The sequence below is a fragment of the Cygnus olor genome, chromosome 1 (assembly GCF_009769625.2).
Source record: "Cygnus olor isolate bCygOlo1 chromosome 1, bCygOlo1.pri.v2, whole genome shotgun sequence".
NCBI classification, from domain to species: domain Eukaryota; kingdom Metazoa; phylum Chordata; class Aves; order Anseriformes; family Anatidae; genus Cygnus; species Cygnus olor.
The window spans coordinates 36,868,479-36,885,807 of NC_049169.1; the positions used below are offsets into that span (position 1 = coordinate 36,868,479).

A 17,329-nucleotide genomic window follows, 5' to 3' on the forward strand; every position below is an offset into this window, starting at 1 on the left:
TCCAACACCTATTTAGCCTGCTATTGCTGACTGGGATGTCTTTCCAAAGGGAGAGTTCTGTGCTCTGATGCAAAACGTTAGTGCTGCTGTTAGAGTGCAGGGCTGAAAAAGCCCCCCCGGGAACAGAACCAGGCAGCACTGGGCCACTGAACCCACTGCAAGCTGTCACACTGGCTTCAGAATAACACACAGCCTCCTGAGAAGTGTTGCAGGTGAGGTAGCAAAACCTCTACCTTACCCTCTTCTTCTTGACCTTGTAGGAAGTTCCTCTAATTTCTGTGGAAATCTCCGGGCTTTTTAGGCTCATGGAGAGTAGAAACCAGGACTTATTTTAAGTAACCTAACCTGTTAGGGATGCTTCCAGAAAAACAAAAACCATTAAAGCACTGACAATTAATACTTCAGTTGACAGACCAAAGGTTAAATCTCAGACCCAAGCTCATGGAAAGCTTTTCTACTCCGGTAGATTTGCCGTATTCTCTTCAATGAGTTATACAGTTCTGTTTACTGCTGTTTGCTCTGGATGGAGCAGCGATCCATACGTAGAGAGGACGGATTGGAACAGTTACCACATCTCTTTGGGGAAGGAATCTGGAACAAAACCAAGAGCTGTTTCTGGCTTCCCCCTTCCGCTAGCCACTTCAGGGAGTCAGGCTTTCTGGGTTCTGGATGTTGTGTGTTTACCTGTGTTAAGGTAGTCTGGATATAAATGATGTAAGGACAAGATGTTGGATTAGTCTAGACAAGCCCATGTTCCCAGACCCACCATCAGGAACATCATCTGGCTTATGACCTAAGAACTTTTGGATAAGGAAGTAACGAAGACAGTTTTGAATGGAAGTCAGACCCGTAGTCATTCCAATCTCCGATGCTAAGCCTTGTCACGAGAGTGAATTTGTGGGCAGACGTCCCCAGCAGGACCACAACTCCGTTATGCTGGGCACAGCGCAAGCGCTGAGACCTTTCATGTCCGGAATAGCTTTCAAAGTGTGAGCTTAGGAACATTGCTCCCATGTGAAGATTATTTGCTTATGGCTATATGTAAAAATCTTTGGACCATGGTATTGTTACTAGAAGTGCTTGAGGAAAGACTAATGGAACTACTAATAGCCCATATGGGATGAATCTGTAGAGACAGCAGCTTTGGAGCTACAGGTTTTTAGCAATCGCATGTACCACTGTCTTCCACAGACATGAATACGCTCCAAAGAGATTAATGGATGTTATAAAAATTATTTGCTGCTGCGCTTTAAACTATAGACTTTACAATCTCCACTTGGATTCTTGATCTCATACAGCACCTTAACCTTTTGATGTACGGAGTGGATGCAGAGACCTTCAGATTTCTTTGTGGCATGATGGGAACTGAACATTTTACAACACATCGTTGGGGCTGTGTAAGACCTTTCCGATAGCTATGAGATTTAACAGGTGGACCGTGTCCATCTTCCATAGCTCGTTGCTTTCGGAGATGGGAGGGAAGAGGGCTTGGAAGGCTCGTGATTGGATTAAGCACACTTCGGGAATATTTGCAGCCTTAAGAAGTGTTCTAGGATTACTCTTTCCTTAGCCCATCTGTCTGCAGTGTTATTTTTCCTATTCCACAGAAAGTAACTCAGCTGCCTGCTGTATGTTTGATTGGAGCAACTTTTTGCCTAATTGTATTTCTTTACCTATCTATAGACGACTAAGCGTGTGTAGCCTACTCAGACCACCTGAAGCACCCAGCCCGGCAATATACCAAAATACACTTTTTGTCCCCTCCTCAGGGCTCTCTCGCATTGCCCATCCCAAAGCAGCACCGGACGAGGAGGGAGCCACAGGGGGCTGCCCAATTTTGGCGGACCCCCGAGGGAGGCGTGGGGCAGGAGGAACTCCACGGACGCAGGCTGGAGCCCAGGTACGACCACACCAGCACCGCGGGCTCCACCGGGGCGCTCCCCGGGTGCCCGGCGCTGTCCCGGCAGCACCTCCCGGCCAACCTCTCGCCTCCTCCGGCCCCCCCGGTGCACATCCCCCCGCGGCCGCGGGCGGGGCGCGGGTGGCGCCCGGCGGGCCCGGCCCAGGGGCGGCCCCGGCCCCGCCGCCTTTGTTCCGCGCCGCGGCGCCCACGTGGAGCGGCGGCGGCTCCGCGCCCGCGCAGCCCCTGCGCGCCCCCTGCGCGGCGGCGGCCGGGCCGCGGGGAGCCCGCCCGGGGCCTTTCAACCCGGCGGCGGGGCCGGGCCGTGCTGTGCCGCCGCTTCCCCCGGCCGCCGGCTTTCTCATGTTTTATCTGGCCGGCCGCCAGCCAGCTAGGTTCCCCCCCCCCCTTTTATTTTTCGCTCTGCCTCCTCCCCCCCCCCCCTTTTTTTTATTTTTTATTTTTTTGCACAGCCCCCTCCTGGTTTTTCCACCCACGGGTAAAGGTGGTTTTTCCTCCATTTTTTTTTTTTTTTTTTTTTTTTTTTTTTAAACCCTCATCCTAGTTTAGTCCGTGGGCAGGACTCGCATAATAATATTTCCAGTCCCAGCAGCTCACATCACAGACACGAACCCAGGACCGCCCCCCCTCAGTTTTTTCTTCCCAATCTCCCAAATCGCTTTATTATTATTTTTTAAATGATCGCGCTTTTTGCCCGCTGCTCCCGCTGCTGCCGAAATCCCCGGCTTCCCAGGGTGCATGCTTCTGGCAAGACCGTGCAGTGTTCTCAGTCCACTTTCAGTGTGTCTTATCTTAATTTGTCCTGATCCGATCTAAGCGCGATAGCCACCACTTGCTTTCAATTTGTAGGATTTTTTCCCCTTCTCGGTTCGCTCCGACTACCCTCGGAGTGTTTCCCTCTCTGCTCGCATTTCCAGGGTTCCGATCTACTACTCTGCCTTTATTTCTTCTTCTCCTTTTCTTTTTTTTTTATTAAACCTCCCCTCTCTTGAATTGCTTCATGTTACTAACCATTCCTAAATTGTAGGAGAGCTCCATTCCCCCTCCTCTCCCACCACCACCAGCACCACTACCACCATCACCTCCTCCTCCTCCTCCTCCCCTTCTCTTCTCCTTTTTGGCAGCACCAGGACGTCCGGTGTGGTGGTGGCAGCGAGCAGCAAAAGCAGCAAGAGCTCCTTTTGATTCCCCCCCGTTCCAAGGTGCTTTGGAGAGACCCGGTTCAAAGCTGAGCGGCAGAAGTCACGATGAGTGCACAAGGTGAGGGACCCGGTCAGCCTTCCACTGCTGCCCAGGAGCAACCTGCAACCGCAGAGCCTCAGAAGAGAGGACGAGGCAGACCCAGGAAGCAACCACAAGTCAGTATTCGCGTAGAGGCGTAGAGCCGCAGATCTGTAGTGTTGTAGGCATGTAACCATGTACGTATTGGTGCAGGCGGCCGGGGACGGGGCGCGGGGGCTCCCGGCGGGGCGGGCAGCGCCCGGCGGCGGCTCGGGGCGGGCGGCGGGGCCGCGGAGCCCGCCCGGGGCTTTCGCTATTGTGCGGGCGGCGAGCCGGGGCTTTTCAATGGGGACGGGGAACATGGAGCGGCGAGGCTCCGACCAACCAGCGCTCGCTGGCTCCTTTCGAGCTGGGTTTGAAATTGCGAAAGCGGCGAGCGGGGGAAACGGGGCTCGCCCGGGCTCCCTCCTCTGCGAGCCCTCGCAACGTCTCAGCGTGTGTGTGTGTGTGTGTGTGTGAGTGAGTGTGAGCCTGTGTGTGTGTGTGTGTGTGCGCGCTGTGTGTGTGCTGTGTGTGTGCGCGTGTGTCGGGTCCCACCGGGGCTGCTGCCGCCTCCGAGCTTGACCAGCCCAGCCCCTGACTGCCCCTAGATCCTGGGGTTGGGGGAGAGGAGGGTGTCTAGAAAGTCGCATAGGGTTGGCTTTTTTTTTTTCCCTTTTCTTTTCTCTGTCTCTTTTTTTTTCTTTCTTTTTTTTTTTTTTTTCTCCTGGCGTCCCCCCCTTCCCCACCTCCTCCCTCACCCCCGTCATCGTCTGCAGAGAGGTGCCCCCGTTGCCGACGGAGGTGGGGGAGGCAGCCGGAGGGGGCTTGCCCTGCTTTTGCAACACCTTTTGCCTCGGCTGCGCCGCTTTCCCAGGCAGGTCGAGGCGCGGCGACGGCGCCCGGCTCCCCCCGGGGCCCCGAAGGGGACTCGCAGGGCTCCTCTCTGACTCGCCAGACCTCAATCCGCGCTAAGGTTGCCAGATTCGCGCATTCTCCCCCCCCGCCTCCCCATCCCGTCCCGTCCCATCCCATCCCACCCCATCCCGGCCCTCCCGAGTGCCGCTGTCGCACCGTCCGGCACAGCCGCCCCCGGCTCTCGGGGCTCCTCGGGGGCTGCCCGGGGCTCCCCGCGGCCCTTTCCCTGCCTCGGAAGTCGCGGCTGGAAGTCGTAGGGCCGCCCGGGGAGCCGCTTTTAAAAGCCAAGCTTCCGCGGAGCTTTAAAACCTCTCGCCCCATTCATTCAGCATCAGCTCCAAGCCCCGAGAGCCTGCGAGGGGCTTCGGGGGCACCCAGCGAGCCGAGGAGCCGAGCCCCGGGCCGGGGGCAAGCCGGTGCCGAGCCCCCGGTGTGCTCCAGCAAATTACACAGAAAGTAAAAATTATTATTTTTTAAATTATTCTTATTTTTTTGGAAAGCCGTGCGAGCAGAGCCCCTGCTTTTACCGGTCTGCCCTCAGTGCCACTCGCTCACCGTCCGCGGCTCCGTGCCCAGCATCAGCCTGGTACCTTTTCCTCCCCCCTTCACCCCCCACTTTTTTTTCCCTTCTCCCCCCTCCACCCCTTTTCCTTTTTTTTTTCTTTTTTTCTTTCTTTTTTTTTTTTTTTTTTTTTGCATTTGAATGTATGGTAGAGAAAGCAAGCCGCGTCTCCTTAGCCGAGCTCAGCCCTGCTGTGCAGTGCCTGAGCCCCTCTGCAGCCTCCCCAGCCTGAGCCTGCACCCTGAGCCTCCCCGGGAGTGGAAAAGCTGAAGGGTTTTAAGCTGGTCTAAGTTAACAAACCGCATTGAATTAGATTTGCCACCTCCCGTAGTCCGAGGGAAATGTATGATATTGAAGGCTTGAAGAGTTTTATAGTATTTGTGATTCGCTGAATAAATATTTGGAGTCCGAGCTCGTAGTAATTCATGGGCATTTTTAAGGACTGGTTGTTTGCTGTCAGCCAGAGGAGCTAGTTAAGAAAACTTTGAAAACAATCATCGCTTCTGCCCAGTAATTTTAGATTTTTGTTGTTGTAGTTGTTATTGTTTCAGATATTTTACATCCTCAGGTTTTTTTTGGCTTGCTAGTGTTCCATTTCAAGAAACTTTAGCGTTTGCATTTTACTCGGATCAATTCTGTTTGCAATAGGTGTGAATGTAACACAGAGCTCAGAACTGCAGGAAAAATCCCCCCAAATTATTTGTACCCTTGAGAGAGAAAATAGTCTTAAGCTTACTTTCTACTTTTCCAGTAGTTAGCATTGTTTTGTGTTTGTTTTTTTTTCAAAAGTGTGTGCTAGTAACTGCATATGATAACTGTATCTTGTTATAATGAAATGCAATTGACATTAAATGGATAACTGTATTAATTTTCAAATAATCATTCTTGCATGAGGGAAACTATAGCCATTTTCTTTTAAAAATGTGTTTTCTCATATAACTAGCTTGCTGGAGTATGCAGACTCTTTTTATTCTTTGTGTGTGTGTGTGTGTGCAATTACAAGGAAAGTTAAACTCTTTTATTATGTAAAATGCATTTTTTTCTTCACTTTGAGTTGTTTAATTTTTCATGTTGCATTTTAAATATTGTTGCATTTATTTATACTGTTAATTCACATGCTTAAGTAACTGCTCAGTTGTAGTTTATCATTGAGTTCTTCTTGGTTAGCTGTAGCTTCTTGCCACAATAGCATGTTTTCCTGTATTTAGGAACCAACTGGTGAACCATCTCCTAAAAGACCAAGAGGAAGACCCAAAGGAAGCAAAAACAAGAGTCCCTCTAAAGCAGCCCAGAAGGTGAGATTATTAAAGAGAGAGTTCCTAATGCTGTTTTTTCATCAACTGGTAGCAAAAGATCCAGTCATTTAGGCTGTGAACTGTGGGGCTGGGACCCTTTTAATAATGGCAGCTACATCATAGAGCATGTATTTTGCATTTGTAAGATTGGAAATAACATGCTGCAGGACGACCCTAGGCACAGAACCCATAAGGGCAGCTTGCTTTTTGAATAGCATACAGATTAGTGGAATAACGTAGTGCATTTGATGCATTTATTGAGATCTCCTGTACCTAGTAAGGAGATCAATATTAGGGATATTATTTGCTTGATTAAGGTTTTCGAAAGAGGAAGATTAATTTCTCACCGACTTGCAGACGTTACTTCTATAGACCAAATCTGTGTATTAAAGCTAAAGTGTTTTGTCAAACAGGTTAATTAGAAGAAAATCCAATTATGTGTTGATAGAAATAAGTGCATATATTGAAATTTACAGTTTTAAAATGTGATGGTAAAGTAAACTGTGAGCTACAGTAAAAGCCTACCATTTAGTAATCACTTTCAAAGAGTTTTTTACTTGCAGTGCTATTAGTCTTCTGAACCACTACTTCTGTTTGGGGATGGGAGCAAACTTGTGTTATGGTGGCTCTGAATGCATCTAGCTATAGTACAAGCTCACTGGAGTCCCTTCACTTAGTGCATGGACTTCACATCACAAATACAGTGTGAAAATGTGCCTTAATTTTATTGGAACTTGGGAAAGCTCAGTGTCACAGAACTGTGCTATCAAGGCAGATAATACCTTCCTGCATGAATTCTTTTAGTGAAGATAAATAGTTGTGTATAGCTTTGGAAAGAAAAACTGGAGTTTTGTTTATGTTGATGGTTACACAGCAGTTAGCACTAATTTACAGGTACTAAATTGGAAACAAAAGCTTGCAAAATCTGGTAGTGAACTGTACTGCTTAAGTGTACCAGTATCTTTTAAGTAGATCTTTGACAAAATGTGCGTGGAAGATATTTGTAGCCTCATCTAATTCTGGTTCATTTTTCAGTATGCCTATGGTCCTGACCATATTAAGTTTGATAGTTTTCAGTGTTATAAATTACTATAGCAACTCCTGATAAATATTAAATTATTAGGGGGTGACTGTGATTTCATGTCTGTTTTGTTATAAGTGTTTTCAGCGTTTGTTTGAGGGACGTTTTCCAACTCCCTTTAAATTTAAAATAGTTTTTTTTTACATTCTAAACTGGAAAAAGCGGTATATTCTGTCAAGAAGTTCATGAATTAGTAAAAGTGCTTTACAAGTTAAGTATTTAAAATATATCAAAGCCACGCTGCAACCTAGTGAGCTTAAAAATGTTGATTTTTTTCTTTATATAATAAAAATGTTCCTCAGATTCACTTTAAAAAAGTTTAAATTTCACTCTTCAAAAGGGAGAGAGCAGTTTTTTATTAGTCTAGTAAGTCCAAATGTGAGCTTTAGTATTTTAAATATTACTCTTAGGAGTGTTGGCTTTCCTAGGAGAAATATTTGTAATAAGATTAAATTTTAAGTAATTCATAGAAATGTGTTTTCAAAAGATATTTCTAAAAGAAATATTAACATTATTTCATTTGTATGAGTGATTTGAAAATCAGTTTTAATGGAAAATAACTTAAAATCTTTCATACATATGTAAGCATATCAATTCAAGAGCTTTCCAGATGATTCTGGTACATACAGTTGTTTTTTTTAATCTAATTTATGAACTGAGCAATTTCATTGTAACGTTTTGATTTTCAGAATGCATCAAGTTACTGCCCTAATTAAAGCAAACCTTTTTCGGGTGTTGATATTATAAAAATTGACCAAAGACCACATGTCTTTTTAGCATTAAAAAATCTTTGAGGGGTATGTAATTACAACTTTTATTTGTTTCTAGGTTTATAGATAAAATATGTAAATGTTTGATAAATCTCCTAAAACATAAAACAGTGATAAAGCCTTCTTAGAAAAAAGTCAGTGATCACATTTCTGATAAATATTTTAGCTCTTTTTCCAAATAGATAATTAAGCCTCTCTAAAATGGTTCAGCTTCTCACCAGACATCTCAAAGCATCTAATACTAATTTTGATAGTTTTTCTACCAGTAATAAGGATGGAAAGATTTTGACGCTGTAAGAAAGCTTCATTTGCTGATGAGGGTATCACCTCTTAAGAGAGTGAGCTATATGTTTGATTTTGTGATAAACATATTTACACATCCATAGACACACATATATTTATTTAAGGCTTTCTACCCCCTGTCTCAGCTCTCAGAAACAGAAGTGGGCTAACTTCACTTCAGACCCTGTGCCTGTGAACATGGGTCCTATACATGCAACTGGAAATTGCTGGAATTTCTGCAGAATAGTGTGTGGCCTGTGTTTTTCAAACTGAGCTCATTGAAATGTTCTGTAGTGTTCACAACATGTAAGATAAACGCACGCCACTAGCACCCACCGAATAGACATGAGAAGGCACTCGTGATTAATTGATGGGGTGTTCTCTTGCAGACCATTACACATCACAATTAAAAATGCATTGCACAAAGTGGCAGTCAGTTAAAAATACTCGATTGCTGGGGCTTTGTTTTGTTGTGCTTCAAAAAGCAAATGCCCTTAAATCAGTTGAGGGACGCTTTACCCTAGAAGCTGATTGTGTTGTGGATTTAAAATTTCTTGGTTCATGGGACTTTTTTTTTTAATTTTTTTTTTCCTTTAGCTTTCAGAGCTTGTGTTTGGTCTTAGTAAACTGGCCTTGGGGCATCTGAAAACAAACTGTGCTTGTTAGGAAATTAGCAATGTGAAACTTGACAATGCATACAGAATGTTGCAAGACCAATTGGATAGCTAATAATGTGGCAATTACTCTAATTTTAGGTAATACACGATTTAAAAAAAAAAGGTTTGCATATCACACATACCTAACTTATGTTACACAAAGGGTAAACTGCATTTTATGGAAAAACAAATAATTTCTCAATTGTTTAATTTTCACGAACAGAACGAACACAACATGTTAGCAGATGAGAAGAGAGAGACACAAAAAGACTCTTATCACCTTGTACTCGAGTCTCCACAATCAGACTGTTATTCAAGTCTGTGTCTTCAAACAAGTCATTCTGTTATTCATTTAAAATATTTGTAAAAAATTAGCAAAAAAAGGAAGCTTTTCTTTCTTTTTTTTTTTTTTCTAATGAGTAACTTGAGTTTTTGTGGAAGGATCATAGTAAGGATGTTCCTTTCTAGTTTCCTGGGTGTTGTGTGGTTGAATTTTATTTGTAAGGCTGAGTTGTGTTCCCAGCCCATCACATTTCCCTTAAGCATTCAGGGGCTTCGCTTTGTTTAGCTCCTGTAGCTGGGCTTAACAAAAATACTGTATGGGCATAAATACTCTCCTGTTTGGAAGGAAGAAGCGCAATTGTTGGGTCAAAAAATAAATAAAAAAGGCAGGGGGTAGTAACTACTGTGTGTTTGTTTCAAAAGAAAATGTCAAGGGGGTATCCCAGGAATATCCAAAAATAAAGTCTTTTTTGTAAAATTCGCCTTCAGTTGACATATTGTGGCTTTTGTTGTAGTTATTCATGTAGTGAACTTCACTTATGGTACCTCTAGATCTTGAAATACCATTCTCCAGAACTTGTGGAGTCTCTCTGTGATGACAGTTACTACTGTCTCCTCACTACATGGCCAGAGTTTGGTATGTAGAAAACTACGTCCCTGAGTTAAGCAGTCCAAAGGTAAAAAAAAAAAAAAAAAAAAAAAAAAAGTGCACGTGACCAGGACTCTGCCCTAAATTGGTTCATGAAAATCTATTTGGCTTCTCCATGCTTCATTCATTCTCACCAGCACCAGTCGTAACAGGCTTAAAGGGAACACGAGTTCAGATTTATCAAGGGATTGTAGTATGGTTGTTGCACCTAAAGAGTAAGAGACCACAAATGTTTTGAGCAAGATGGGTAAAGCAGGAGAAGACTGACTCCCATTTAGAGTTAAAATGGGTAAAGCATGACGTGAAAAGTGTGATATGTTTGTATCCAGCCAATGCTTAAGTTTCTTCTAAGAAAGAAAAATGAAGAGCAAAAAGAACTCTTTTTTTTTTTTTTTTTTTTTTGTGGGAGAGGGACACTTCCCTGCACAAGCTGTTTTGGCATGGTGTGGCAGCAGTGATCCTCATGCTGGGACCTAGCAGTTGTTCCACCAGACCTCAGCTCTGGCACATTTTATCTGAGGTCTCCAGATCATTTTGCACAGTGGCTAGAGTTCCTAAAATTTGGATTCTGTTGCATTCGCAATCTTCCTTGACAATAGATAGATATCTGAAGAGCACATTCAATTATTTATACCTGTCTTGTCTTGTTAATTGCCTTCAGTAGTACAGCCTCAGCTCCTGCTCAGGCTTGGCCCAGTTAGGCAGCGGGGAGATACAGGGATGCTGGGCGGTCGGGTACCACGGCGGCTGACGGCAGCTGTTCGGAAGCAGGCTTTGGTGGCATCGTGCTACAGGGCTTGGATGAATTGCAGATCTGTCCGGAGACATGTTAACGACATGGCGGTGGCTGGAGTGGCCATCTTTCTCACCCGGGGCAAAAATATCATTTCCTGTACTGAAGAACAAGTAAATCCAGTTAAACGCGACACAGCAACAATGAAATGTTTATGTAATTGGTTTTAAGAAATTTTACATTATATCCACATATATATAAGTATCATAAACTTGGGTTTGATTACGTCCCCAGCCCTTCTTTAAGTTGGGTTATTTTGTGTCTCAGCAGTCCAGAACAAGAGGATGCCTCCTAGCACAGCACTGAACGCTCAGAAAAGCCTGACCAAACACATCTCAATTTCAGAGAGTGCTTTAGAGGATTAAGGCAGCAGCTTCCTTTCTGACTAAGCAATTACAGGCTGCCGTGGGTAAGGTGGCTGAGAGCACTTGCATCTTGCTGCCCAAATAGGAATCCTTGTGATCTTTGGGTGGCTTGGGGCTCTCCCTGGATTTGTTCCTAGCTTCAGAGGCGACGCTTCAATTAATACAAAGAGCCAACGGACTAGCATGGTTTAGATTATGTAAATACCTATTTAAGAGGAAAAGCAAAGCTTTAGCACTTACGCGTTCCCGTTCTTATTAATTACTTGAAAATGATATGGAGAAACATTGAATTATTTGTCTGATATGCAATAAAACCTTTCTTCAAGTGCTGACATTAAAAGACAGCCTTGTGGTGTTGGAGAAAATACGTGTTAGGTTTGCAGAATTCAGACTAAAATAAAAAATAAAAAATCCAAATGGGAAGAGGGGAAATATTTTCCTAAACTTCACGCCTTTATTATTACTGCTGGACTGCCACTACTCCTTCGTGGTTGTTCCAGGAGTGTTTTGTCTTTCCCTTCCCTCAGAATGGAGATAAAAACATCCACTCGGGAGGTTCCTGTCGCTCACTTTCTGCAGTTTAGTCTATGGAAACCCTCCTATTTACTTACAGAATCGCCCCGTACCAAAACATAGTATCTGGCATGCCCTGCTGTTTGCTCAGCTCACCTCTGGGAAAGGTTTGGTTTTGATAAGGACTCTGGAAATGTTTTTCTTCTGACATGAGGTGGAAATCACATGCAGCAGGGATACAGCGCCATTCAGCGCAAAGGGTCCCCGCTGCAGGGGCCAGGCACCGCCAGCGGCCAGAGCAGCTCCTGGCACTCCCGTGCTGTGCTGTGCTGCGGGGTGGACGGTGGCACGGGGTTTTGCTCAGCTCCCCCAGCCCATCAGGCAGCGTTGTGTGCCCTGGTTAAGCTTACAGCTCTTGTCAACCTTTGGGTAGTGTTAATTGGTAGAGCAAAGTGGGTTCAGTTTCCAAAAAGTTAGGTTTTTCGTAAAGGGTCTTTCAGTGAATACAGAAGAAAATAAATGGTGTTTATCCTTTCACAATGTGTCAGGTGCAGATTTGTTAAGAACAGTTTTAGCTGATCTTTTTTTCTAGGCTTACGCCTTGTATTTTGTGAGATAAACATAAATGGGTGGGGGCACAAATTTTCAAAACCGAAACACCTCCTTTTTTGCATCCTTCAAGTAATAAGGTTGGAAAAAATGAACACTTTAAAAGGCACCAAAACTCTGAAATAGACAGCTCCAGTATGTAGCAAATGCACTTTAACAAGTATTCTCATAAGAGGGTTTCACCTTACATGTAATGCTGGTATAAACGATTAAAGAGCAAGTTTACTCTTTTAACAAGTCTGAGTGATAATTTTGCCCTTTAGGAGTGTGAATTTTATTTTTCACAGCTTTCTTCTTGGTGAGATATTTATTTCAGAGTAATTGCATTTAACTTGTGGTACAGCTTTTTCGTAGAGATTCCTCCCCTGCTTCCTCGTCTCAGGTTCTCTTGCAGAGGGATCTGCTTTGCCTAGCATTAGGTGACAGTGTCCATTACAGAGATTGGTCGGCGAGTGATTTATTTAATGAGACAGTTGATTTCTGAGGGCAAATCAAATACGCATACAGTTAACTGGAAGCAAAACAGCTCATGGAAATTTGGGAGCACGTTTACAGAGTGCGTGCTAAAAGTGTTCACTCTGAGGGACTTCTTATGCAGCACAAGTCCTGCTCTCACCAAAGCTGGTGGCAAAATCTTGATCACCTTAGTGAGACAGGATTATTTACCTGACAAGGTGTGTGCATGGGCAGAGCCCATCTAGAGGAAATAACTTGCAGTTCTCATTTTAAGGCCTGTAAGTAGTTTCCTTTAGTGAGCAAGCAGTGCTATCCACAGTGTCACACAGTGAGTGCATGGAAGAGGCTGGTAGCCGAACCCAAATTTCCTTTAAGCTAAGCTCCAGGACCAACTGTTGGGCTTACATAAATATCACTGTCACTTCTAGGGCACCTTCCATGCTGTTTCCTTCAACCTTGAAAGGGAAGGTGTGTTTTGGAGCAGTGATGGGTTTGCTTAGAGCTTAAGGATGCACGTCTACCTGGAAAAGCTCACGTGAAGTAGAGGAGTTAATTCCCAGTGTCACGTTCCTGGTGGCAGTCTGTCCAAACACGCTTCATGCACAAACATCATGAGAATAAATGAAGGAATTGTGGCTGCTGTAAATTGCTTTATTCAGGCTTGAAACGGGCTGTATGTCTAACATAGTACCTTTAGGTGATGCCTGACAGCCTGTGAAAGGCTAGAGGTGACGCTGTTGGGGTTCTGCAGGTCCCAATCCTTCATGGACCAGGGCTGGGGGCACCCTTGGGTGCAGGTGAAGGCATTCACATGGGCTTGGAAATGGCAGAAAAAAATGTAATCACCTTCTGCCAGAAAACCCATGGAGCCAGGGGGAGGCTTGGTGCCACCCTAGAGATATACTTATGGATAATGTTACAGGAAAGGAGTTCCTACTTAACCAAGGCTGTTAAACAATGCTGGGGTATAAAACATGTTGTGTTTCTTTTCCCTTTACAGAAAGCAGAAGCCACTGGTGAAAAGCGACCCAGAGGGCGGCCCAGAAAATGGGTAGATATTCCACTTCTAATCATTTGATTTATTTTCTGTGTTATAAAGCATGTTATAAAGTCCATTCTCTAAGGGAACACTTATTTCTGCTTTGTTTGTGAAAAGAGCATCCATCTTCTGTGTCTGTTTGTTCTGGTGGATTGACTAAAGGGTTAAGATAGCAGAGAAGTTAACCACAGCTTCCTACCTTTAGACTCTGGTAGTTTGCTCAAGACACTTTACTATTGAATGTTTGTCGGGAGTGAATATTTATGTGTCTCTTATCAGCATGGAAAGGGGCAAAATTCTTTCTTCAAAAAAGAGTAACAATGAGATAACTTGTTCAGTAATGGAGTAACAAAGGTTAAAGGGGCACTATCAGACATCAGAAGGTGATTAAGAGAGGCGATAACATTCAGATGTAGTTTGTACAAGGTAATGTTTAAAAAATCAAAACGTCTTTGTCCCACATTCCCTGGAAATACGGTGTATTTTCCTTAAATCCAGTGAGAAAGCAGAAATGAACAGCAGGATAGTTGCACTTAGAATTAAGCTCTTCTGTTCTTGGCCATCTTTGTGCTTCATATAATTATAGTGACAATAATACGTTTCATTTAAAGTTTCCTCTTTTCCTGGCCACTTACTCTGTAGATGTGGCCATGGACAAATGTGTTTCGATTCTTTGGCCGTGGAAAGATCTCAGTCTCAGATACCTGAAATGCTGTGTTGTCACTGATGTCTATCTCTCATGCGTGTGTATTTCATGCACAAATACATTTTCAGAGGAGGTGAGGATACCACTTGAAAAATTAGAACGTGTGGAAGGTTGTGGCCATTCGCTCCTTCATAAGTTTACATTTCTGATTTCCCTTCTGTAGTTACCTTTTAATTTTTGTGGAAAACCTTCTTCTCTAAACTTCTTTTTCGAATCCATCAGTCCCCATCTCAGTTTTCCAGTCCTGTCATTTTCCCCTTCTCTGCTCAGTTCTTTTGGATGGACGTTAACACTGCTGTCAACGTGTATGCTTCTGAAGGCTCAAATGGCACCAGAAGGTCCTTAAAACTACAGCTGACGTTCTCCAGAGTATCAGCAGCTAAACACAGGAGAGAGGGCTATAACAGTCACGTTAAGAACTAGTTCTGTAGCGTTGTCCAGAGATAAAGTACTCCAGGACATCTCTGTAGTTCAGCAGAGAAAACAGACCCATCCATACCAGATGTGTTGTTTGTGCTGGTAGTTTTTATATCAGGCAGATTTCAGGTACGTGCAGCAGCTCCTTGGCATTAGGAAACAAGGTGGCTTCCTCAAACCTACCTGTGCTGGTGATGTTCCCAAAGGCGGCTTGCAGCAGGCAAATGCCAAGTGCAGTAAAACATAGATTAGTTACTGCCTGCTTCCTCCCGTTCGGTTCGGAGCTTGCACATGTGGATGCTAAGTGGTGCTGGCTTGATCCTCACCTTGGGTGCAGTCCCAGGGGAAGCAGCAGAAATAGCTGTTTTATGAGAGTAATTTATAACAGGCAAGCCATCTCCACCGAATTAGAAATGCATGATGGTTGAATAGGGATGGTTGAATAGCTTTGCAAAAAGGGGAAATATAGCAGGGTGAAATGTTAAAAGATTTTATCTCCCAAGTGCTCATTAATCAGAAATTAAGGTGAGTTTTCAGTGGAAAGGGCTAAGTATAACAATTGTGGCATGTTTAGGTTAGAATGTTTCCCTTTTATTTTTTTATCTTTATGGGGAAGGAAAAATAGGCAGTATCAGGGAAGCATTAAATTCAATATGGGCTGGTTTGGGATGAATAATCTGGTTCACAGAAATGGGAATTATTGGTTATTTAGTAGGGATACACATTACTTTGTTATGAGACCCATACTTACAAAAGTTGCACTCATTTCTTTGAAACTAAGGCATATTCTCAAAGTCCTTATTGCTTTCCTGTTCTGTCTGTTGGAAGCATGGTCTTTTTATCTGCTTCTTCCAATGGTATGATTGCTTCTTGTGGTTTTCGGAGATAATACTCGTATCTGCAGCTTGCATTGAGATAATTCTGTAGACTATGAGAACCAAACGTGCCTTTTTTTCCTCTCTTTCTTCTCTCTTTCCAGTTTAAATTAGGTTCAGGGTTCCTTCTCTCTGCATGGTGAAATGGAGAGTGATACTGTGATCCAGAAATACAGTTAAATTATTACAAGCCACTATGGTGCCAACTGTAAGTAAAGTTTATAAGTGAAATCAAAGAAGGATTCTATCTAAAAGAAGATGGCACAGTATCAACCTCTGTGTCTCATGTATTCAGAAAACGTCCCTTTTTATCACCCAAACTTCACTTAAGTCCCTAATGATTATTTTCTTCCTTAATCCCATTTTATTTCTGTATAACCTTGATGATAACAGTTCTGCTTCAGTTAAAGTAAGGAGTGTTTGGATTTTCTTTTTCTTGGAGAGGGCAGAATTCTGCCTGGCAGGTATTTTCCTAAGTTTGTAACCCTTTTTTGCAAGTCTGGAGGTTCAGTGTCATATGTTGTTCATCAAATTGTAAAGTATTATTTCTGCTGTTTCCTTCAGTATGCGCACGCAGAGACATATGAGCTAACAGACTGCTGCAGAATTCCAGTAGCTGGTCTTTCTGCCGGTTCAAATTAAGTATTTAATGTTTGTGACTCACAACGTATTTATTTATTTATATATTATTTTTTAGAAGAGACGTAAATCTTCTTGACTGATACAAAACTGGGAAGGGGGGAGGGAGAGCCCTAGTGAAGAAGGCAAGGAACCCAGTTTATCGCAGGCGTATGAGACATGCAGTGAATTTTTCAGAGCAATAAAGAGTGCTTTGCAAAGCTGTCAAGGAAAAGAAGACCCTTGTAAGTAGAGCAGACAGTAAAGAGTGACAAACTCTTCTGAGAATAAAATACTTAGCTACATAGAAGAGCTTTCCAAATGTGAAAGGCTAATTGAATAAAAATCCTGAAGGTAATAAGGATCACACAGATGGGAAATGAAAATATTTGGAATCAGAAACACAGTGTCTGCTGCTGGAGAACTCATCTTCACTGTAAGTTGCTGCACATGTGTGAAATGCATTGAAGGCTGTGAGTCCTATTAATTGGGAGGGAGGTAAAACTCTTCATGACCTTGGTACTCTGTAATTTTAGAGGTTTTAGTGATGGAACACGGTCTAAGCTCTTTGGATGCATCTGCATTAGCATCTTAGGTCAAATTGGGAGTGTGCTTTGGAAACAGATATCCTAATTGTCCCCAGTTATTGTTTGCATTGCAGAGCAGTCCCAGAGCTCATGGGCTGGATTCCTTTTGAATGAAACAAAATTGGAAGACCTGCTCCTGTAGTGCGCCTAATGCAGTCCAGTAGGCATTCAACCCATAGGACTAGGCTAAAGCAAAGTAAAAACCCCTTGAAAGGTGCCTGGCATGGAGTTTGGTCCTCAGCATCAGCCTGTTTCCTGCTGCTGATCCATGTTGTTTGCTGGTGCAGAAATAGCCTTTGCTACTCGGAAAAGGAAGGTAAAGTAGCCTGTTTTTTATTAGCAGAATTATTTTATGTTACGGGTATAAAGTCATATTCCTAAGCATGCTCAGAAGTCACTGGAAGGTTTGTCTTGATTTCATCAGTGACAGGTTTTCTCCACTGGGATCCAATGCTGCTTCTTGTGGAATCAGCAAACGGTTTTGTCAGTGGCTTCACATAGCCCTGTGCAAAGAGCTCACAGTCAAAGATAGTTCATTTCATTTCATTTCATTTCATTTCATTTATTTAATTTAATTTCATTTCATTTCATTTCATTTCAATTTTTTTATTTGTGTATATCTAGAAGTTGACTGAAAGTATCAGGGCAGGAGTAGAGCAGGAGAGTGATGAGTCA

The 17,329-nt window shown here is 43.5% G+C and overlaps 1 protein-coding gene across 7 annotated transcripts in view; it reads left to right on the forward strand.

The window, feature by feature from the left end:
• The first annotated feature begins 2,391 nt into the window (after positions 1–2,391).
• Positions 2,392–17,329, forward strand: part of HMGA2 (high mobility group AT-hook 2) — a 115,868-nt gene continuing 100,930 nt past the window's right edge. For 3 of the 7 annotated variants that reach the window (XM_040552658.1, XM_040552678.1, XM_040552670.1), the window contains exons 1-3: positions 2,401–3,279; positions 5,870–5,956; positions 13,413–13,463. In XM_040552658.1, coding sequence (XP_040408592.1) covers positions 3,169–3,279; positions 5,870–5,956; positions 13,413–13,463 — 249 coding nt within the window. In that variant the 5' untranslated portion in view covers positions 2,401–3,168. Of the gene's footprint in view, positions 3,280–5,869; positions 5,957–13,412; positions 13,464–15,553; positions 15,608–17,329 lie in introns of those variants that run through there. The other 4 variants (XM_040552663.1, XM_040552621.1, XM_040552641.1 and 1 more) reach the window with 4 other exon arrangements.